The sequence below is a fragment of the Labeo rohita genome, chromosome 2 (genome assembly GCF_022985175.1).
Source record: "Labeo rohita strain BAU-BD-2019 chromosome 2, IGBB_LRoh.1.0, whole genome shotgun sequence".
Taxonomy (NCBI): Eukaryota; Metazoa; Chordata; class Actinopteri; order Cypriniformes; family Cyprinidae; genus Labeo; species Labeo rohita.
The window spans coordinates 16085041-16109898 of NC_066870.1; the positions used below are offsets into that span (position 1 = coordinate 16085041).

General features: G+C 35.4%; 1 protein-coding gene across 4 annotated transcripts; it reads left to right on the top strand.

Moving 5' to 3' along the window:
- The first annotated feature begins 2629 nt into the window (after nucleotides 1-2629).
- Nucleotides 2630-21762, top strand: plcd1b (phospholipase C, delta 1b). 4 transcript variants are annotated; one of them, XM_051094776.1, is made up of 15 exons: nucleotides 2630-2999; nucleotides 6869-7027; nucleotides 10315-10543; nucleotides 10635-10764; nucleotides 10991-11219; nucleotides 13320-13521; nucleotides 13660-13804; nucleotides 13949-14101; nucleotides 16621-16770; nucleotides 16873-17035; nucleotides 20100-20216; nucleotides 20380-20558; nucleotides 20641-20773; nucleotides 20851-21000; nucleotides 21144-21762. In XM_051094776.1, the coding sequence occupies exons 1-15, from the start codon at nucleotides 2969-2971 to the stop codon at nucleotides 21233-21235; spliced, it is 2262 nt and encodes a 753-aa protein (XP_050950733.1). In that variant the 5' UTR covers nucleotides 2630-2968; the 3' UTR covers nucleotides 21236-21762. The 4 variants fall into 4 exon arrangements, with proteins under 4 accessions (XP_050950733.1, XP_050950742.1, XP_050950721.1 ...); XM_051094785.1 differs by having other exon boundaries at nucleotides 2632-2999; nucleotides 16876-17035; XM_051094764.1 differs by lacking the exon at nucleotides 2630-2999 and adding an exon at nucleotides 5856-6266.
- Nucleotides 21763-24858: the final 3096 nt, after the last annotated feature.

Consider the following 24858-nt stretch of genomic DNA (forward strand, 5'->3'; position numbering starts at 1 on the left):
ACTTACGTCACAGTTTTGGTCAGTTACCCGGATGCACAGCCATATCGGCGATACCCAGATGTTAACAACAGCATGGATTGCACAGTTAATGTACTACTGAATTGTGTTGTACTGCTAATTTATGCTGTCTAAACCATAAAAAAAAAACATGTGGCCGCTGCTAAATCATATAGAGAAGGAAGGAAAGGGCGCAATATTTTGACAAACTAAAGTTAATAGGTGGTAAAGATACATACAAGCAGTATTAATTAAGATATTAACATAATATATCACCTACCTGACCGGAAATGATAAAAACAAACATGAATGTTGTCAAGATTCTTGCCCTGGAAATCCTGTTTCAGTTTGGCTAACCACAAACACCTTTTGTTCCTCAGACAGCTTTTTGCACTCTTTTCCTTGATTTGTTATAACTTTTGGCAGTTTATAGAACTCCAAATGTTTTTCCCAGTCTGACTCATTATTAGTACAGCCCAAAACATGACAATAACTGACCATTTTCAGCAGCACTAATCAGTAAAATATGCAAGTTTCATTCAGTTCAGTGGCCGACTGATGTTGTGTTGTGAAAACACTCTATCCACCTCTTTCCTGAACACGGAAGTCTAGCCCGACTTGAATGGTGCTTTACATTTCCGGTCTCTGGTGTATTTTCAAAGCCGATAATTTAACATTAAACATATAAAAATGAATTTAAAAAGCACTTGGTGCCATTTAATCACTTTACAGTGTCGCAATGACCGTCTTTTTTGCAGTAACTCACCTGTCATAAGTTTAATAAGTGGGAAGATGACAAGAAGCAATGCAAGCTGCATTGAAAACAAATGAGCACACATACATACAGCTCGCAATCAAGGTGAAGTTCATGGTATTTTGTCCACAAAATGATAAGAGCACACATTATTCTAAAACATTTTATTATTTCACACACAGTATTTTAACGTAAGCGCTGAAAGCCATGCTTGTTTTCATTTGTCACTGTTTATGCAAGTCATTCAGCGCTGAATACGGACAGATTTGCTGGTGTACAAAACAAGTACTTTACAGGAATTCCTTAATAAGTTTATTGTTGTTACTGTGGCAGCCAACAACAGCAAAGCTTAACCCTGTGCACATTTTCATGTTTAATTAATTCACTCGACTTTTTTTTAACCCCATTTTAACATGGATTTCAATAGAAGCACCCAAACGGAAGTTATAATCTATCATGGTGGCGCTCATTGGTTACTCAGGAAAAAGGTGGATAGAAAATCTTATGAAGAATAACAACGTGCAGTAAACTATAAAACTGTTTGCACCACAAACCAGTGTGTTTATAATTAAAGGGGTCATCGGATGCCCATTTTCCACAAGTTGATATGATTCTTTAGGGTCTTAATGAAAAGTCTCTAATATACTTTGTTTAAAAATTCTCAATGGTTTTGTAAAACAACACCCTTTTTACCTTGCCAAAATCAGCTCTGCAAAAATCATCTCATTCTAAGGGGTTGTTCCTTTAAATGCAAATGAGCTCTGCTCGCCCCGCCCCTCTCTTCTCTCTGTGGAATGACGATCTTGTATATTTTAGCCGCGTTTAGCCGCTAAATTTCCTACCTACCACGTTATAAGGAAAGACGATCGCAAAGATTCATAAAAAAACACTTATACTCACTTCTGCTGTAAGTGAAGCTGGATCATGAATGATTCGCGCGAACATAGACGGATATATGTAGATCGGGAGGCACATTACCATCGCAAACATAATCCACTGCATCTTCAGCGGCTCAGATGTCCAGAGTAAATGATGACCACAATGTTCATTATTACATCCAGCAACACAACACCTCAGTTGCTTAATCGGAGATATTCTTGTCTAACTTACATCCCTGCTTCGGCATGGAAACATGGAAAGTTGACTGTGACAGCTGGTCTGAGGTAAGAGCTCATGTCAATCAACTATCATGGGAGCGGCCTCTGTCGGTGTGACGCCACACCGATAGGCATCTCAGAACGACTCGATTTGAAAAAGGGGATATTATTTTTACAGATTAATTAAAAACCACTGCATGGATTTTTATCATTATAGGGTAGATTGGTACATACACTGCCAACACACATTAATGTTCAAACAACATGAAAAAGTGAACTTAGCATCCGATGACCCCTTTAAGATAACACAAAAATAACATGGTAAGATACACCAGTTTGCAATATTAAGCAGTTAAAATATAATGTTTTGTACAGCTAAAAACAGCTGGATTCGGATGAGACCGGAAGCTGCACCCATCGAATTTACAAATGGCCACGCCCACTCTTAGGGGAAAAATAAGGTGGATACACTGTAAAAAAAATTGTTTCAACTTAAGAACTTGAACCGTTAAGTTGTACTAAACAAACTTAGAAGTTTAAGGCAACACAAACACTTTTTGTATCCCTTTAAACATTTGCGATATATGACTCAGAAAAAAATAAAAAGGTTAAAAAACAGTTACTCACATGACCAGCTCACTGCTATAAATTATTAGTGCCGCCTGGCAGATTCACAACGCTAAAAGTGCATATTTTCTCTCAGCTGACATAGTGTCTACAGCTGTAATTACAGGTGCAGCACGTAGTGGACGTTTAAATACTGCTTCTCCAGTACAGAACAAACCACACATTCAATCTCAGTCTGGATTTGCTTTACTGTTTGAACAGAATTCATGACCTCTATAGGCAACTGAAAGCACAGCATGCCGTTATGGGATGCTAAAGTGATCAGTGGGAGTGGCTCATCATGAGATACCTTTTACTGAGGCGATAGAAGCCACAGGCAGGTAATCTGTACCTGTGCCGAGGAATAGAGCAGCTCTTAGTTTCGTCTGTTTGAGCCAGCGAGACTTTGCGACTTTTCATGCTGTTTCTTTCTGCGTGTGAATTCCTGGGGTAGAGAACACTGGACAGATTGTGCAAGAGGAGGATATAACAGTCTGCTCTATATTTACGAGAAATGGATTCCAACGGCATTGCTGAGAAACTAGGTAAGTGCCGAATGAAAACTAAAACGTAATTTTGCTGCGGCTGAATTAAAATTATTCGGAAATGATTTCGTGCTTTACAAAAGTAAGTCGACAAACTTCTGAGAGTTGGGTTTGAGAGGAGTGAATGTTCAGACCTGTTCACTAAACCTGCACGCGCTCTTGAGTTTCAGCCACGCGCAACTGAATGTTAACCATTACCAAACACGATCCCTAACGCAGTACCTATAAAACATGCCTATATTTTTTTTTATACGGTCGATGTTGCAAACAATATTGAGAGTGAAACATGATAATGAACCAAGTTGTTTTTAATATGTTATTGTCTTGTGAGCTGTTTTGCCAATCACATTTTTCTTCACATTTTCTTTCAGTCAGCTATTTCTGTGAATGTCGTGTGATAAGCGAATGGGTGTTGTATAGTGTAAATTGAGTTAGAGGACATAATATGGCTGCCACACCCATAGCAACTTTGTATTATTATGTGTTGGGTGTATTTGTCCATCTCTTACAGTGTTCCAATTTTGCAGCAATATAATAACCTACTAGACTCTCTATTGAGGATGGGGCACAGGAGAGGTGTCAGTAGCCTGGAGCAACATTCCGTCGACTGTCTCACATAACATCCCTTTCATTACTTTAGTTCCTCTGCCTGAAACGTCTGTCAAATTATGGGTTTACTCACTTCTTTAAACTAAGGCTCAGCTCATTTTACAGTGTGTTATTTAATTATTTATTTATTTTAAGAGATAAGCGTTTTAGAAAAAACTGACAAAATATTCTAAAAAAATATATATTTTTAAATGTTAATTTTTCGTTTGTGCAGTTTTTTTTTTTTTTCCAAGTAGGTGATAAGGTGTTACAGTAAATGTGACCTACGTTTGGGTTCTTAAAAAGCCTAAGGCATCTAAATGGCTGTGTTGCTTGTTGTGTACACACCTCCTGAATCTCCAGTATCTCTGACATCCAGACGGATATGAATAGGATCTAACTGTCCTCCCTCTCACTGAAATGGCAGCAGGAAGCAGCCTGTGGGTTTGTTGGGACAGATACACCCACAACAAATTGTCTTAATATTAAGAAAGAAAAGACAGAAAGAAAAGAGATCCACAGAACCACTGCAAGAGTTTGCTTTCTTTAAAAGAAAGCTGTCATGCATACTTATCTGAATCTGAAACGTAATACAGTGTCAACAAAAGACAGTTAGGGTGAAACTTTGTTTAAAAAAAGACATCTAAAAGAACAAAAGTTTACAGTGAAAATTAGATACAGTTGAATAAATAAACCTGACATGAATTTGGTATTGTAATACTTATTCATATTGTGATTCAGCTTTTATTACTTCCATTTTTCATTTTAATTTGAGTTTAGGTTTTAGTAATTTTGTGCTTTTGTCACTTCTTTTTTGAAATGCACTACCAAAAGTTTTTGAACAGTAATATTGTTTTTTAAAGAAGGATTTGACCCAAAGTACAGCGAAACCAGTAAAACTTTTAAATATTTTTACTATTTAAAATAACTTTTCTATTTGAATATATTTAAAATGTAATTTATTCCTGTAATTTCAAAGCTGAAATTTTTGCATTATTACTCCAGTGACATGATCCTTCAGAAATCGTTCTAATATTCTGATTTGCTGGTCTTAAAACATGTATTATGATGTTGAAAACAGCTGAGTAGAATTTTGTTCAGGTTCCTTTGATGAATAGAAAGTTCAGAAAAAACAGCATTTATATGAAATGGAATTTTTGTAACATTATAAATGTCTTTATCATCACTTTTGATCAATTTAAAGCATCCTTGCTAAATAAAAGTATTAACTTCTATAATTTCTTTCCCCCACCAAAAATCAAAGAATTCTGAACAAAAATGTGCTCAACTGTTTTAAATATTGATAATAATAATAAAAAAATGTTTCTTAAACAGCAAATCAGCATATTAGAATGATTTCTGAAGGATTGCGTGACAGTGAAGACTGGAGTAACGATGCTGAAAATGTAGCTTTGATCACAGGAATAAATTATATTTTAAAATATATTCAAATAGAAAGCAGTTATTCTAAATACTAAAAATATTTAAAAATGTAACTGTTTTTGCTGTACTTTGAATAAAAATACAGGCTTAGTGAGCAGAAGAGTTCTTAAAAAAAACATTACGTCTTACTGTTCAAAAACTTTTGACTAGTAGTGTATATTGTGAATCAGCTTTAATTATTTCCATTTTTCATTTTAGTTTTAGTATGGGTTTTAGTAATTTTATATGCTTTTGTCACTTTTTGAAGTATTTTTATTTAACATAAGTTTATTGCTCTTTTAGTAGTTTTAGCATTTCAAGTTTAAACCTTACAAGATTAAACTTTAGATATTTAGATGCCAAGGTTTCATTCAAGTTATTCATCAACAACATTTGTATTTTATTTCAGTTTCATTTCAATGTATGATAATTATATTTAATAGTTTTCGTAAACAATAATATCATTGGCCTCACCCTTTACAATTAAACAACACCTCAGACATATATAAACAACATTTATATTGACATTGCAGTTCAAAAACGCTATTCTAAATATTCAGGCTTCCATAGATTTTATTAACGCATATGTAAGAGAATATTTGAATGGAATTTCTCACTTGGTTTAAAAGACTACACCAAATGTCAGCAGTGAGGCAACTTTTCTGAAATTAAGAAGCCCCTGTATAATGATAGACCAGCATATCTCGGGTTAACACAAATCCTCCGGAGATTATGGGATGAGGTTTGGAGTGTGTCTGCTGTGTTTGGACTAGCAAATGCAAGCACTAGATGACGCTATTGTTTTTGCAAAAAAAGACAAGCACAAGCCCAACAGGTATTTGAGCAGCTGTTCCGCAGGTGTAGTATTCGCGCTTATCGCTTTCGACTATAGTATACTTTTAACAAGTATACTAATTAAATCTTTCTTTAAACAAACGTCCTCGAAGTGTAGTTTGAATTCACCAACAAACATAGTCACTCAATGATATCGGGTATCACTACAGTCTTATTCTAGGGATGAACTTTGGATTAGTACACGCCCCGTATCCGAGGACAAGCGAGTAAGCGACACAACACAAGACAGCAGGTCGCTGGGATATGTGTGTGGCTCCCTTATTCAGAAGCAGTTTTGGGGTTTTGTAAGAAATATTCGCAATATGCAGTGTGTACGAAGACAACCAGCGCGGACCAAGTCTCAAGAGTCCTTATACCGCGCCCAGACGAAAACAACAGCGAAACACAACATGAAACTTATAGGTAGGACAATGAATATAACCGTAATCATATGTGTAGTATGAAAACATCACCCTTCACAATTGCTGTTACAGTGGCAGTCAATTTTATTATTGTAAGATGTATACAATTCGTTAAAAAAAGCGTTATTTCGAAAAAAAAAAAAAAAATCTAGTAACTATCTAGTAATTGTCGTGTCTCACCTAAGTAGGGAGCTGTTGTAAATGGAGCGAAGAACGTATCACACCTATTGATTCATGGTTGTGTTTAAATTACTCCTAAATACACACCACGCCTCTGTAAATAATTCATTTGTGCTATGGCAGTTTGACCTAAAACCTGGTCCTGGTGTCAGGTGTCTGTAGTATGAGTTCAAGTCTTTTTAGACTCAGTCTTTTGTGTTTTACATAAAAGTTTAAGCTACGTTTTCTTCCTCAGCAGCTGGATTCATTGAATGGGAGGGTTGCTTCCTCAATTGGACCACAGAGGGGCAATACAATCCTTTTGTTTGTTCTGCCTTCATAAAAAGGATATTGTGATGTGGGAAATAACCCATAAATCTGTCTGTTGTAATGAGCTTTGAAAGAATGACGACATGAGCCGTGTTGCTCTTTTCCTCCCTGCAGGTTTGGAGGGTGACAAGGACCTGCAGTTCCTCATGAACGGCGGAGATCTTTTGAAAGTGCGCTCGGGTTCGTGGAAACAGGCACGCTTCTATAAACTGCAGGAGGACTGCAAGACCATGTGGCAAGAATCCAAAAAGGCCTTTAAGTCCAAACAGACATGTGAGTCCTGAAAAGGATGTGCACAGGGGTGTGTCAGTAAACCCTTTCTTTGCATGTGTGCTTGTGTCCTGTACTGACCTACATGGTGTTTTGTTTGTCAGAATTAATGTTGATGAATGGCTCACAGAAGTTACCCTAGCGCTTCCTTCCTCAAATTCACATTTTTAAGCATAAACGGGGAAAAATGAATGCATAAGCACAAAATACTTTTGTGCGTAATATGTACAGACAGAGTAATATTAATGTCTCAGTGAATCACAGCCTTTTTTAAGATTAATGATTAAAGATTTTTTTTTATCCATAATGAATACTATTATTAGTTTTGTGCCAACAAAAACAGTTGGACTGAGGCCAGTGTTTACTGGGTGTGGTTCAAAAATATAGATTTATTGAATTATTGGCAAATCTTTCTGAGACATGAATGATTCTTTATTGACACCCTTCATTCCAGTGTACACTGGCATTCAAAAGTTTAAGGTTTTTTTTTTTGTTTTGTTTTTTGTTTTGAAAAAATGTATACTTTTATTAAGCAAGTATGCATTAAATTGATCAGTGTGGTAGTAAAGATATTTATAATGTTACAAAAGATTTCTGTTTAAGATAAATGCCTTTAATTTGACCTTCATTCATCAAAGAGTCCTTAAATGCACTACCAGTCAAAAGTTTTTGAACAGTAAGATTTTTAATGTTTTTAAAGAATTATCTTCTACTCACCAAGCTTGATTCAATACAGCAGCAATATTATGAAATATTTTTACAATTTAAGGTGACTGCTTTCTATTTGAATATATTTTAAAAATGTAATTTATTCCTGTGATCAAAGCTACATTTTCAGCATCATTACTCCAGTCTTCAATGTTACATGATCCTTCAGAAATCATTCTAATATGCTCATTGTGTTTATTATTATTATTATTATTATTATCATCAATATTTAAAACAGTTGAGTACATTTTTCTTTTTCAGGATTCTTTAACGAATAGAAAGATCCATAGACCAGCATTCAGTTTATGTTTGCAAAGTAAAAATTAAGTAAAATCTAAGTATTTAATTAAGTGAAATCTATTTAACTAAGTTAGGTAAAATTAGCAAAGGAAATAAGTAAATTTAACATGGCCAGTTAGAGTTTGAGTAATTTCTACTAAAGTATTTTAAGTTAAATCTGCAATATTCAAGTACATTTCACTCAGTCAAGGACCCACGGTTTATAAAAATTACTCAAACAATGTGGCACTGGAAAAGAGCATGCTATTAAAGCCTGTGGTTCACTTACAAACATGTAAACAAGCAAGTAGACAGCTTATCTTTTTAAGATAGGTTATTTTAAATTGTAATAAAATTTCACAATATTACTGTTTTTTTTTTTGTTTTTGTTTTTTTTGTTTTTTAATAAAATAAATGCAGCCTTGCTGAGCATAAGAGATTTCAAAAAACATTATAAAATCTTACTTGACCCCAAGCTTTTGAATGCCAGTGTATGTTAATATCACTTCATCTTTACATCGTGATAATGAGAGCATTTGTTTAATGTTTTGAAGCATGGCTGAGAAGATTTGCATATAATTTTTAGATGTAATTAATTAAAAGGGCTTTTGATGAAACAAATGTTTCTCCAAATTAGGTATTTGTGTATAAGGTGCGTGTTTTACTACAGCTCATTAAAGTTATACTGTCCTTTTGTGACTTACGCTGTTAAAGCCCGGGGCTATGTTTGAAACGTATGTATATTTTCCTTCAAAGTATGCAAATATACAATATTAAGCTTCCAGTGCTTTTTTTTCCTTATGCATGACCTCTTCTACATATAATTTCCATATGCATATTGCCGTGATGATACATCGTTTAACAGCAATCCCTAGTAGAAACTACGGGGCAGGGGGAAATTGCTTTTAAGAAATGTCTTGTCTTGTGATTTGTTTTTAATGGTTTAAGGCATAAATTAACTTTAAGCATACCTAAATATTTTTACAAGACAATAAAATCGAGTTATTGATCAACATTGTTTGTGCAGTTTAAAAAAACTGACATCACTGAATCACAAATTTTGGACATACACTACCAGTCAAAAGTTTTTGAACCGTAAGATTTTTAATGTTTTTTTTTTTTTTTTTTAAAGAAGTCTCTTCTGCTTGATTTGATCCACAAGTACAGCAAAAACAGTAACAATTTTGAAATATTTTACTATTTAAAACAACCGTTTTCTATTTGAATGTATTTTAATTTAATTTAGTTTAATTAATTTAATTTTAATATAATTTTAATATTCCTGTGATTTATTTATTTTTTTTTTTTTTTTTTTTTTTTTTTTTTCGTCATTTCTCCAGTTATATGATCCTTCAGAAAGCATTCTAATATTCTGATTTGCTCAAAAACATTATTATTATTATTATTATTATTATTTTGAAAACAGCTGAGTAGAACTTTTCAGGTTTCTTTGAATAGAAAGTTCAGAAGGACAGCATTTATCTGAAATATAATTGTCTTGTAACAATATAAGTGTCTTTATTATCACTTGTAAATCAGTTTAAACCATTCTTGCTAAAGGAAAATATTAATTTCTATAATTTCTTTCCTTTGGAAAAAAAATTATACTGACTTCAAGCTTTTGGTAGTGTATAATGTTACAAAAGCTTTTTATTTCAGATAAATGCTAATCTTTGAGAATCCTGAAAAAATTGACTTGACTGCTTTAAATACTACTACTACTACTACTACTAATAATGATGATGATGATGATGATGATTATTATTATTATTATTATTATAAATAAATGTTTCTTGAACAGTGAATCAGCATATTATTGAATAATTTCTGAAGGATTATGTGACACTGAACAGTGGAGTAATGATGCTGAAAATTTAGCTTTGATCACGGAAATAAATTACATTTTAAAATATATTCATAGATATATAGAAAGCAGTTATTTTAAATAATAAAAATATTTCATAATGTTACTGCTTTTGCTGTATTTTGGTTCAAATAAGTACAGGCTTGGTGAGCAGAAGGGACTTCTTTAGAAACGTTAAAAATTGTACTGTTCAAAAACTTTTGACTGGTAGTGTAAACCATCCAAAATATGCTCACCATTTCATTCGCAGCACAAATATTACTTTCCACACTGCTAAACTGCATTGTTATTTTTAATAATGTTGGAAAGGCCATGGACATTCTGGTTCTGTTTTCAGTGGCACCCACATTGCTACATATTACTCAGTTATACATTTTCATTGCATATCAATTAGTAAAGTATGGTTATCCTTATGTTTCTGTATCTGTCTCTCACCCAGTCTCTGTTGAGGACATTGATGAGGTACGAACAGGTCGGCAGACTGAGGCTTTAAGGAAATACACAGAGGATTCAGTGGAGGGCCGAGCGTTCTCCATCTTGTTTAAGGGTCGACAGAAAGGCCTGGACCTGATCGCCAACTCTGAGGAAGATGCCAAGAAGTGGGTCGGCGGTTTGGAGAAGGTCATCTCAAACATAAAGAACCTCACTCCGCAGGAGAAAACAGAGCAGTATCCTTTTCAAGAACCTGTGACGATGAGGTTAAAATCAAGCATTATTCTTTTAAATCTCTTATTAATCATCCTTACATCAGAACTTCAGTTGGATCTACAGCTGTATGCGTAAAGCAGATAAAAACTTTGATAATAAGATCAGTCAGAATGAACTGAAGAGCTTTCTACAAGACATTAACATTGAGGTGGCTGAAGATTATGCTGAAATGCTCTTTCAGGTAATATTTCTGTAATTATGCACCTAGTTTACACATCTGTAATATTGTTCTCACATTGCTAAATCTCAGTCCACTGTAGGGAGTAAAATCCAGAAATGGAATTAATGCATTAGAAGTATTTTTCATTCTTAGTTCATGTTAACTAATCTTAAATGGAACCTTATTATAAATCGCTAGCCACACAAGAAATAACTTGACTAGAAACCCCATTTTTTTTCTCTTTCAGAAATGTGACAAATCAAAGTCCGGAGTTCTTGAGGGCAAGGAGATTGAGCATTTCTATGAGATCCTGACAGAAAGAGAGGAGATCGATGTCATCTATGCAGAGTATGCAAAGACAGGCGGTCTCATGAGCGTCGCTGACCTGCAGAACTTCCTGTTGAATGAACAGAAAGAAAATGCGTCTCAGAATGATGCCCTTCAGCTCATTGAGAAATATGAGCTTGATGAAAACGGTAATGCCTCCTGCTTGTGTTATTTTTATTCATAAGTTGCTTTGGATAACAAACATCTGCTGTACACTACCATTCAAAAGTCTGAAGTCAGTAAGATTTTTTTATTTAAATGGACATCGGATGCCCATTTTCCACAAGTTGGTATGATACATAAGGGTGTTCAGGAAATGTTTGCAACATACTTTGGCTAAAATTCCTCAATGGTCGTGCAAAACACTTTTTTACCCTTGTCAAAAACAGCTCTGTTCACAGCGACCTGTTTCGGTGCATGTCTCTTTAAATGATAATGAGCTACTGCTCACCCCGCCCCTCTTTTCTGTTTTTTGTGTATTTGGTGGCACATCACCATCAAAAACAAAACTAATCAACTGTGTCCTCAGTGGCTCTGATGTTGGGAAACAGTTAAGACTCTTATGTTCACTTTTACATCAAATACATATCTGCATTGCTTATGAGCGCAGAGAAAATGGCAGACAACGAACGATTGGCTAAGGGCGGGAATATGCTAATACGGGACAGTCTATCAGTGGATGTGGGTGTGGATGACATCCACCTTGAGTAATTTGACATCATACTGCTCAGAAAATCAAATGGCTTGATAATTAAGACTGTTTAGGTTTTTTTTTTTTTGGGAATTGGATTTTTAGGAATGAATGGATTTTTAGCCTTGTTGGGAGGTTGTCTCCACAAACTAAGACACATTTATATGCAAACACCATGTAAAACTGAGTTTTGCATCTGATGTCTCCTTTAAGAAATCAATACTTATTCAGCATTCGTTAAACTGATCAGAAATGAAAGTAAAGACATTTAAAATATATATAAAAAAAATTATTTCAAATAAATGCTGTTCTTTTGAACACTGTATTCATCAAAGAATCTTGGAAAGATGCATCATGTTTCCACAAAAATATTAACTAATTAAGCTTTCAACATCAATAATAAGAAATGTTTCTTTAGCACCAAATTAGCATGTTAGAATGGGTCATGTGACCCTCAAGACTGGAGTAATGATGCTGAAAATTCACCATTGCCATCACAGGGATAAATGGCATTTTAAAGGAGAAGTCCACTACAAAGATTTACAGCTAATGTACTCACCCCCTTGTCATCCAAGATGTTCATGTCTTTCTTTCTTCAGTCGTAAAGAAATGATGTTTTTGGAGGTTAACATTTCAGGATTTTTCTCCATATAATGGACTTTTATGGTGCCCCGAATGTGAACTTCCAAAATTTAGTTTAAATGCGGCTTCAAACAATCCCAAATGCGGTTGTAAAAGATCCCAGCGAAGGAAGAAGGGTCTCATCTAGAAGGGTCTCATGCTCGTCTTGTCTTGCTCTCCCTGAACTCTGTGTATTCTGGTTCAAGATAGTTAGGGTATGTCGAAAAACTCGTATTTTCTCATCATTTCAAAATCATCCTATATTGCTGCAGAAGTACCGACCGAGTCTTTGCAAAGTTAACATGCAAACAAGATCAAACACCCTTAACAAAAAAGGTAAAACAGCGATATAGAACAATTTTGAAGTTGAGGGAGAACATGAGATGGGAGTTTTTCGACATACCCTAACTGTCATGAACGGAAAAAAACAGAGTTCAGGCAGAATAAGACAAGACGAGCATTTGATATTAAAAAGTATATAAATTGTATTACTTTTATGTACATAACCAATTGTTTCGCTAGATAAAACCCTTCTTCCTTGGCTGGGATCATTTACGACCACATTTGGGATCGTTTGAAGCCGCATTTAAACTGCAATTTGGAAGTGCTAAAATGTTTTCCTTAAAAAACATAATTTCTTTACGACTGAAGAAAGAAAGGCATGAACATTTTGGATGACAATGGCGTGAGTACATTATCTGTAAATGTCTGTTCTGGAAATGGACTTCTCCTTTAATTTGTATTTAAACAGAAAACATTTTAAATTCTGATGATATTTCCTCAGTACTTTTGTTTCCAAACACATTTAAAACATCTTGCCAACCACAGACCTTTGAACAATAGTGTGAAAGTGATGCTAAGTACTACAAGTATAGCTACGTTGCAATTGCTTATGTGTTTTTTTTTTTTTTTTTTTGTTTGTTTTTTTTTTTTGTAGCCAAAGCCAAACAGCAAATGACAAAGGACGGCTTCCTAATGTACTTGAACCAGCCAGAGGGGCTGATCTTTAATCTGGCTCATAAAAGTGTTTACCAGGACATGAACCAGCCTCTCAACCATTACTTCATCTCCTCCTCTCACAACACATACCTGCTGGAGGATCAGCTCAAAGGACCCAGTAGCATTGAGGCGTACATAAAGTAATCATGTCAATCACTTAATATTTGTTTGTTTTAATGAAATGGTTGCATAATTTGGTACTAGTTTCATAATGAATTTATCTGAATTAATTCACCTTACTTAAAGCGTGGCTACCAAGTTGCATTGTCCCTCCACAGAGCACTTCTAAAAGGCTGCCGCTGTGTGGAGTTGGACTGCTGGGATGGATCAGATGGAGAGCCGGTCATTTACCACGGATACACTCTCACCTCAAAGGTCCTCTTCAAAGACGTGATCAAAGCCATTAAAGAATACGCCTTTAAGGTAAAAATATTAATAACATTGAATGCAAACAGCGGGATAATATAGTGACGCATAATGTTTGTTTTGGGACTTGTAGAGCTTGTCCGCCTGGTGTGCTTTCCACGTGTGCCTGCTTGTCAACAATGCGGTTGTTCTTTTTACCAGACGTCCGAGTATCCTGTGATCCTGTCTGTGGAGAACCACTGCAGTGTGGAACAGCAGAAAACCATGGCTGAGCACTTGATCTCCATCCTGGGTAGCGCTCTGGTCACCAAACCCCTTGGAGATCAGATGCCTACATGCCTCCCTTCCCCAGAGGTTAGTGATTGCAAGATGTTAAGGCGCAGTAATCCACTAAGCCATGTTGTACAGGCATATTCAGTTGCAAGACTATGTAAGGGATACCGTACGTTAATCCGGTTATTATAAAATATAAAATAAGCCTGACAGAGTCTGAGAAGGTTAGTTTTGGAATGATGACAGACTGATAGTATGCAAAACTGCTAATTACACGCCCTATTGCAAATAAGAAATTAAATAGACATGAATGATCAAGTTAAAATCATTTTTATTATGTAAGAAAGAGAGAGTGGAGTAATACAATGGAGTATTTGGAGATGGGTAGCTAGGAATGACAATCAAAGTATGTAGTAAGGATGCAAAGATATTAATATTGCCAATGCAAGAAGCCAAAATGATTTTTTTGTTGCTGATAACGATACTTGGGGCCAGCTGCGTAAATATAGCCACAGTGTTAAAGGTGAACACAGTGTTAGTTCACCTAAAAATGAAAATTCTGTCATTAATTTCTCACCCTCATGTTGTTCCAAACCCGTAAGACCTTTGTTCATCTTTGAAACACAAATTAAGAGATTTCTGATGAAATCCAAGAGCTTTCTGACCCTGCATAGACAGCAATGGAACTAAAGGCCCAGAATGGTAGTAAGGACATTGTTAAAAAAAAGTCTGTGAATGTGCACTGAAGACTGACACAGAAGAGAAGAAATTGTTGAATAAAATTATTTTTGTTTTCTTTGTGCACAAAAAGTATTCTCGTAGTTTCTTAACATTAGGGTTGAACCACTGAAGTCACATGGACTATTTTATCGATGTCCTTACTACCTTTCTGGACCTTGAACGTGTTAGTTTATGCAACCGGCCCCTGGAAGACTTTTAAGGACGTATTTATGGACCTAGAAAATCTTTTATGCTTGTTATCACTAGTACATTTAAATAATATTTTATAGAAGTTGTGCTACTCTTTTTGTCTGAGGGTAGTTTTTTTTTTTTTTTTTTTTCTTATTGTATTTATAATTCTATATTGTTTAATGTTTAATTTCTATCTGCCATGTAATAGTCAATGAAGCTGATATGGGAATAAATTTAAATACAACCAACCAACCAACCAAAAAGATAAAGATAAATAGATAAATAAATAAATAAATATAATGTTGGCAGATAACAGAAAATTGTCAAATATTAAAATTCTATACTATTGTCTAAAGTAAAATTTAAAAAAAACTAAATTCAGTCATTGTAATGCTAGTAAAAGATTACATTTAACATTTAAATTATAAATTACTTTTTTGTTAAGTAGCTGTAATTAAAAAATATTTGACCAAAAAATGCCTTGATTGACCACTTAGAAGGGTTCTAATGAGCAGAGTAATAAACCAGAATAAAAGGTGTCTGTTTGGAGTAAATTCACATTTTATTGTGACAATTAAAATTTGAATTTTGAATATTTACGTAAACACAACATCAGTAACGTCAAAAAGCATTTGTGACCCTGGACCACAAAACCAGTATAGCACGGGTATATTTGTAGCAATAACCAACAATACATTGTATGGGTCAAAATTATAAATTTTTCTTTTATGCTACAAATAATCAGGATATTAAGTAAAGATCATGTTCGATTAATATATTTTGTAGATTTCCTACAGTAAATATAACACAACTTTTGATCAGGAGTTTTTTAACAGTAATATGCATTGCTACAAAGTTAATTAACTTTAAAGGTGATTTTTCTCATTATTTTTATTTTTATTTTATTTTTCCAGATTTTCAAATAGTTGTATCTCTGCCAAATATCCTAACAAACCATAAATCAATGCAAAGCTTATTTATTCAACTTTCAGATTATGTATAAATCTCAATTTCAAAAATGGACCCTTATGACTGATTTTGTGGTCCAAGGTCACATTTGATTTAATCCAGTCACTGTGGCTTTAGACCTGAGGCCCAAGACTTTTCCAGCCTGTCTAAACAGGAGATGCTTTCAAGATGGAATTCTGTGGAATGTGTGGAATTTCTGCAGCTGCTCTCTATTTGAAATCACCGCTGCCTCTCAAACTGTCTTTGTTTCAACCATTCACAAAATTACAAATGTCAGCTTTTAAAAAACACAAGACTGACACCTTCGGCACGTCAGTTATGCTCACGTGCAGCACAAATATGAAATGAGGAAATGGCAAATGCAGAGTTATACGATCATGTTGATCCACGATGGTTTTGTGGTGACCCGGTTTGAAAGACTCTGCTTTGAGTTACTATGACGACTGGTGTTTTGCCTGCAGGGGAGCGGGTGATTATCATAGCTTACATAAGGTTGTTTTCCTTTGCCCTCAGTCAAGGTGTGGCCTGTCCTGGTCACTGTCACAGTCAACAATAGAAACACTGCTGTTCTCCAGGGTGTCAATTACAGCAAAAAAACCAAAAACAGGCAAAACATAAATAACAAATAACATCCATGACTTTGATTGGATAAAAGTAACTGTTAAATGTAAATGTGAGCTGCAGGCTCAGACTTAATGGCTGTGTTATGTGTTATACAGGAACTCAAAGGCCGGTTCATAGTCAAAGGGAAAAGACTAGACAAACTTGAGAACATATTTTCAGAGGAGTCCAAAACAGCAGAGGAAGAAAGTGTAACGGAGGAGGAAGATGATGAAGGTGACGAAGAAGACCAGGAAAAGAAGTCTAGCGTAAGCTGATTTCTGTGCTCTCTTTCTTACATACACATTATTTCTTTTAATTCTTTATTAATATTTGATTTATTTTTATTTTATAATTACATATGCCCAAAGCAGAAATCAAAGTCGCTGAAGGTGGCGAAAGAGCTGTCTGATATCGTGATCTACTGCAAGAGTGTCCACTTTCATGGGTTTGAGGATTCCCGGGACAATCAGTCTTTTTATGAGATGGCCTCCTTCAAAGAGGGAAAAGCTGTGACACTGGCAGAGGAATCAGGTGTGATGTAATGATTTGTGCCGCTCAGACACAACACAGACTATTAAACGCATGAGTTCATGTCATGAAACGTAGACTTGGACCCTGTCCAACTGCACAGATTTATTATGCTGCAAAATACACAGTCAGGAACGTGCGTAACGTCACGGTTGATGGTTCTGCATGAGGGAGACCTTTGACACACAACTTTGAATATGGAAACGAGCAGGTGACTGAAAAGAGCCATTCAGGTTTTTCCTCTCATCACTTTACTCGACAGCAAAAAGACAGACACAGATTTTATTGGTAAACATAAGATTATCTTTTAAAATATAAAAGAATACCTCTTCAAATCTATATAAATTACATTTTTAGTAATTCAAGTAAACAGTTGTAATTTACACAGAAATTTTAAATAATTTTATTCAGCAAAGATGCATTAAGGTTCATTAACTTCATTAACTTTCTATTCATTGAATGTTTCAATTTACCAAAAAATATTAGGGCGGACTTTTTTAAGCATTTTAAACATTGATGATAATAGTAATAAGAAATGTTTCTTAAAAGACTTCACTTCCAGAACAAAAAATTTAATGGTAATTTACTTACCTGTCATCCAAGACATTCATGTCTTTCTTCAGTCGAAAAGAAATGAAGGTTTTTTAGGAAATGTAGTGAACTTCAATAGGGATCAACAGGTTGAAGGTCCAAGTTTCAGTGCAGCTTCAAAGGGCTCTACACAATCCCAGCCGAGGAATAGGGGTCTGATCTAGCAAAACTAGGGCTGCCCTTGACTAAAGATTTTTCTGGTCAACTAGTAGTCATTCATTTTAAGCATTAGTCGACTGTTAACTGCATTTTTATTAATAAACCATATAAATCATAATGTGCCTTTAAATTGCCTACATACACATCTTAATAAGTGCTCAAGTGGACATAAAAATCTTGCCACAGCGTACCCGCAGATATAGCAAGTAATCTGCATTAACGTTTTAATAATTTATTGATAAACTAGTGCTTTCTTTGTTTTTGGCTTAAGCGATAAAGTCGGCGACACTGACTCATCTCCACAGTAGTGGATGCGCCTGCATATTTCATACAGATTACATAATATGAGAATAGGCCTGTTTGTTTTTTATTATAATTGGCTCATTTAAAAGTAGACATTTCACTCTCTATAGATATATTTTTCATATCTGTAAGGCAGGTATACACGGAGTCTCGAAGTGACACACTCAAGTTCACAGAAACCGAGCTGTGTGGCTACTTTATTTTACAAAATCACGTTTCGTTGTTTTTCCAGAGTGCACACTAATGAACGTGTCTTTACAGATTCATATTACTTTTATCTGTATGAGCAAAAATGACCGCACTGGTACCTCCATCTGTCGTGTAGTGAGTGCACTACTATTCAGCTTCCACACAGACACTTGAATAGTGCACATTTTTCGGTTAGCATTAGATTGAGCTGCCATGTAAAGTTGCCACTGCATTCATCCTTCAGATGAAAAACCATATCTATATGTCCTGCCCGATGTACTGTATTATTAGCACATAGACCAGCCGTTAATCTGTCCGTTACAGACTGCATGACTTCGCCACTTTCTGTGGAGTTTCTTTTTTTCCACAACTAATAAAATTTTAATAGACCAAGCCTCTTCTCAACAACTAACGGTGAGTCGACTATTAGGGGGCAGCCCTAAACAAAACAATTTTTTTTTAAATTTACATTTGTACACTTTTTAACCACAAATGCTCAACTCCACGCATTATGTAGTCACATTGGAAAGGTCATGCGTGACGTAAATGGAAATACCAACCCAGTGTTTGCAAAGCGAATGTGCAAAGAAAGACAAACGGCCTTTACAAAAAAGGGTAAAACAAAGATGTCAGACAATTTTGAAGTTGGAGGAAAAAATAAGAGTTTTCACCCTACCCTGCCCTTTTGAACCGTAGTACACAAACGAAGGAACAAACCACGTGTGACCTTTCCAACGTGATTATGTAATGCATGAAGTCACAGATTCGTATCACAGATGTAGATTAAGACAAGCATTTGCAATTTGGACCTTCAACTTATTGATCCCCATTGAAGTCCACTAAATGGAGAAAAATCATGCAATCTAATCTTTTCTCAAAAACCTTAATTTCTTTTCGTCTGAAGGAAGAAAAACATGAACATCTTGCTCACTCAATGGAGGATTGACTGCTAAAAATTAAGCTTAGCCATCACAAATACTTTTTTAAATGTATATAAAAAATAGGGCTGTCAGTTTAACGTGTTAACTTAATTAGTTATGAAAAAATAACATGATTAAAATATTTTAACACCGTTAACATACTGGCCCCGCCCCCAGACCGGTACATCATCTTATATATCATATTGTTGACTGCTGACAAATATGATGCAGGGCAACAAATCCATAAATGCAGTTATGCTCTAAAATTCAACATATTGGTGCAAAAAAAATGCCCCTGTATGTGTTTTTTTCTCATATTTATATCATAAGCAATAACACACCAGCAGCAAGAGTTATATGACATGCGCGCTGATTTTGTCCCGATCTATCACAAGTTTAAATGTGATTTATATGACAGTTCAGTAAATAAGTTGATATTGTTATATTTTAAACACAATATTATGTTTTTGCTCAATTTTGCAGAGAACATATTACCTTTAAAGCCATAGCAGAATAGTTGTGCGTTGTTTCTGAATGCCTAAGTATTTGTGTAATTAATTTTATGTTGAATCAAATAAAATATTTATTTCTAAAGCTACAATTTGTAATCTCTATTTTAATTATCTAGATTAATTAATCGAAACATCATGTAATTAATTAGATGTAAAATTTTAATCGACTAACTTTTTTTTTTTTTTTTTTTTTTTTTTTTTATAATAATGTTCCAGAGTGTTTTTACTGTATTTTGCGGAAAATGCAGCCTTAGTGAGCATAAGAGAATTTTTTTCGAAACATTTGAGTGGTTGTGTACATTTTGTCAAATACACCTTATAATAGAGGTTTTAAAAAGGCAGCTGATTTTTAGGTCAACTACCCAAACAAATAATTATTTTTTTCTGTCACAGCAAACGATTATATTCATCACAATACAGACAAACTGAGCCGGATTTACCCTGCGGGTCTGAGGACGGACTCCTCAAACTATAACCCTGTGCCTCTGTGGAACGCAGGCTGTCAGATAGGTAACGAAGACATGAATCTGATACCCACCATACAGCTGAAACCAGTGAGAAATGTGTATATTTAGATATAGTCAAGAGTGGAAGTCAATGTTAATGTCAGTGCTAAACTCACTAGTTTTATGATTTCACCGAACCTGATTGTATCAATCTCCCTTTTCTCCAGTGGCCCTCAACTTCCAGACTCCCTGCCCAGAGATGGACCTCAATCAGGGACTCTTTTTACAAAATGGACGGAGTGGTTACAACCTCAAGCCTGCTTTCCTACGAGATCGAGACACTAAGTTTGACCCCATCACTCTACCGGAGGGACCGTGGTTAAGGAGAAAAACCCTTCATGTGATGGTAAGTGGATCTGCACATTTATTCTACCATATTGACTCTGTCTCACCTTACATGTGCACTGTTGTTTCTATGTGTCTAATAGGTGATCTCAGCCCAGCAGTTACCCAAAGTGAGCACCAGGAAGTCATCCATTGTTGATCCAATTGTGAAAGTGCAAATCTACGGTGTACCAGCTGACATGACTGAAGTGGAAACACAGTATACTGAGAATAATGGTACAATAATTCTATAAATGTGATCAGTCGGGACTCTCCTCAAGATGTTGCCTAATCACTCTCTATTGTTTCTCAAGGCTTCAATCCCATGTGGAACGAGAACTTCAAGTTTGATGTGCGTGTGCCAGATCTAGCCCTCGTCCGCTTTTTGATTGAAGACTACGACTCTAGTTCAAGCAATGAATTTATTGGCCAGTACACACTTCCCTTCAACAGCCTAAAGAATGGTTAGTGTTTAAATACGTACTTGTCTCTTTGTTTGGGTGTTTTTGTATTAAGAGCTTGCATTTTATTAAATAGTTACATTCAGTATTATTGTAAATGGTGTGTTAATGTTTGTTTGTTTGTTTGTTTGTTTGTTATACCACAGGATATCACCATGTGCCATTGCTCACCCAGAATGGAGACCACCTTTCCTTCGCTGGGCTTTTTGTTCACATCATGGTTGTGGATGCTGAATAACACATGAAGGTGCAGGCTTTAAACTGTGTCTGAGATTATCTTGTGTAGCTTTATTCAACAGCTCAGACGTCCCGAATGGTCTGCAAATAGAGGCAGCTTGAGTGATTCTAAGGGGTAAATGACATAAATGACAAATTGTGGGAATAGAACAACTTTTCAGAAGTTGTAATCTGATGGTCGTACAATATCAATAATTGTTTTTTTTGTTTTTTTTTTGTATTTTTAACTATTTGTAAAATACATTTATACTTTTTAGAATGCCAAATAGATTACTTTTATTGTGAGTCGTAGTTAGACTGAGCAGTTTTTAGATATTCAGATTTTAGAGGAATAATTTGATTATTGATCTGCACACTTTCTCCTAGATTCCATTTTTTAAAACCAGCATTGGAGTTTTTGTCTTTGTCTTTTATGTAGTTACCATATCTAATTTGTTAATAAGGTACTAAAATTCTCAAGTTTGTCTGATACTCATAAAATAAGTGATCTGATGAAACACATTACCAACCGTATACTTCCATGTAAAGGTGAAATAAAGTAAGTTATTAAAAACTGTAGTGTGTAATTTCTTTGTATTTTGTAATTGTTTCAACTAGAGAAAAGAATCACAAAGAACATTTAATTAATATGAGCTTGAGGGTTAATGGGCACTTCCAGATCAGTCGTGCCATATTTGACAGTTTAAACACTTCTTGGTTTCACTTCTATAAGAGTGAACTCTATTAGTGCGGACATCCAGTCCACATGAAAGCAGAAGTAGAACTGCATTACTGTGGTAACATCACAGAACTTCCTATTTAACAGCAGCTGATTTAAAATTGGATGACTTTAGCATGTATTTAAAGGAGTATCACTTCATATTATGTCCAACTGTCTGAAACTTTCTGAAACATGCTATGAAGTACATATGAAATATTTACGATTCCGCACTATTATTCAGAAATTTCTGACACTGATTGTGATTCCTTTGATTCTGTTGTTTTTTTGGATCGTCTCAAATCATACTGGAGAATCAAATCATGATCATCAGGATTTACACAAACTTGTAGTTCATGTGACTCTTGGGCTTCTATTAAAGTTCACTTCCAGAATGAAAAATTTCTGATAATTTACTCACCCCCATGTCATCCAAGATGTTCATGTCTTTCTTTCTTCAGTCGAAAAGAAATGAAGGTTTTTGAGGAAAATATTCCAGGATGTTTCTCCATATAGTGGACTTCAATGGGGATCTGCAGGTTGAAGGTCCAAATAGCAGTTTAAATGCAGCTTCAACAGGCTCTACATGATCCCAGCTGAGGAAGAACGGTCTTATCAAGCGAAACGATTTGTCATTTTCTGAAAAAATGCTAATTTGTATACTTTTTAACCACAAAAGCTCTTCAATGCACATGCAAATCTTCACGCATCACGTCTGGTTAGTTCTTCATCTGTGTACTTTGGTTCAAAAAAGGTAGAGTAGGGTGCAAAACTCCATCTCATTTTCTCCTCCAACTTCAAAATTGTCCAAAATAGTTGTTTTTAGGGCTCTCACTAATGATCATTTTGGTACTCGAGTAATCTGATGATTATTCTGATGATTAATTGAACTTTTTTTTTGTAGTATCCCTCCTAAAAAAAAAAAATTTGGCTAAAACCAGCCTAGGCTGGTTGGCTGGTCTTAGCTGGTTTTAGCTAGTCTCCCAGCCTGACCAGCTAAGGAAGTGGCCACCCCCCTCTAAAACCAGCCTCCTGACCAGCCAAAACCAGCTAACCAGCTTAGGCTAGTTTTAGCTGTTTTTTTCAGCAGGGAGTATAATAAAAAATAAACCTAAGTGAATGATAGCCTTTAAAATGACTTAAACTACATATATAATAAAAATGAGGTGATAATAATTAGTTCATATAAAGTATCAAAAGTAAGTAATCTGGTTTTGTTGAACAAAACTGTTGAAATACATAATGTATTATAAATAGAGCTAATGTAGATTACGCATTATAACAAGTGCCTACAGAGGGCGCGAACCGCCTGACAATTGTTTTTATACATTACTGCGCGATTTAATCCCAGTTTAATATTGAGTAAACAACATTTAATTCAAATATCCACTTAGTCTTTAATATTTGGCCATTTCTTTATTATAAAAAAGCTACAGCTGCTGTAATTTCTTTAAAATGTGGATATTAAAACGTGTAAAGGAATGAGGGCCCTGGTGAAAAACAGCATATGCTGGTAGGTATGTTTTGATGCTGGTTTAAGATGGTCCTTAGCTGGTTCATGCTGGTCCTTGACCAGCAACATGACCAGCAAAAACCAGCAAAAGACCAGCTTAAACCAGCATCAGCATCAAAACATACCTACCAGCATATGCTGGATTTTTCACCAGGGGGTTTAAACTTATTTTGAAATATCGATGAACAGTTAGCATATTGACAAAGATGATGTATTTTCCTTTGTTTAGGTAGGTTTATAAATTATTTACCTTACAAATCTGGCATTTGTGAATTCCTAATAGCGTTATACTTTATGATGATTTTTAAGTGGGTTTAATATGTGGAATGCGTCGCTTCCGGTGTTTTGGCGATTACTCGACACGGGCAAAATGCAATGGAAGGTTTTTTTTTTTTTATCGAATACTCGAATAGAATCGATGAATCGTTGCATCCCTAGTTGTTTTAGCTGTGTCTTAGCACGTTCGCTTTGTTAACACTGTCAATACTTCCATCTAGTACAAAACCAGTATTTGTGGTTAAAAACTATATACAGTGGGTACGGAAAGTATTCAGACCCCCTTAAATTTTTCACTCTTTGTTATATTGCAGCCATTTGCTAAAATCATTCAAGTTCATTTTTTTCCCTCATTAATGTACACACAGCACCCCATATTGACAGAAAAACACAGAACTGTTAACACTTTTGCAGATTTATTAAAAAAGAAAAACTGAAATATCACATGGTCCTAAGTATTCAGACCCTTTGCTGTGACACTCATATATTTAACTCAGGTGCTGTCCATTTCTTCTGATCATCCTTGAGATGGTTCTACACCTTCATTTGAGTCCAGCTGTGTTTGATTATACTGATTGGACTTGATTAGGAAAGCCACACACCTGTCTATATAAGACCTTACAGCTCACAGTGCATGTCAGAGCAAATGAGAATCATGAGGTCAAAGGAACTGCCTGGAGAGCTCAGAGACAGAATTGTGGCAAGGCACAGATCTGGCCAAGGTTACAAAAAAATTTCTGCTGCACTTAAGGTTCCTAAGAGCACAGTGGCCTCCATAATCCTTAAATGGACGACCAGAACCCTTCCTAGAGCTGGCCGTCCAGCCAAACTGAGCTGTCGGGGGAGAAGAGCCTCGGTGAGAGAGGTAAAGAAGAACCCAAAGATCACTGTGGCTGTGCTCCAGAGATGCAGTCGGGAGATGGGAGAAAGTTGTAGAAAGTCAACCATCACTGCAGCCCTCCACCAGTCGGGGCTTTATGGCAGAGTGGCCCGACGGAAGCCTCTCCTCAGTGCAAGACACATGAAAGCCTGCATGGAGTTTGCTAAAAAAAAAACACCTGAAGGACTCCAAGATGGTGAGAAATAAGATTCTCTGGTCTGATAGAACTTTTTGGCCTTAATTCTAAGCGGTATGTGT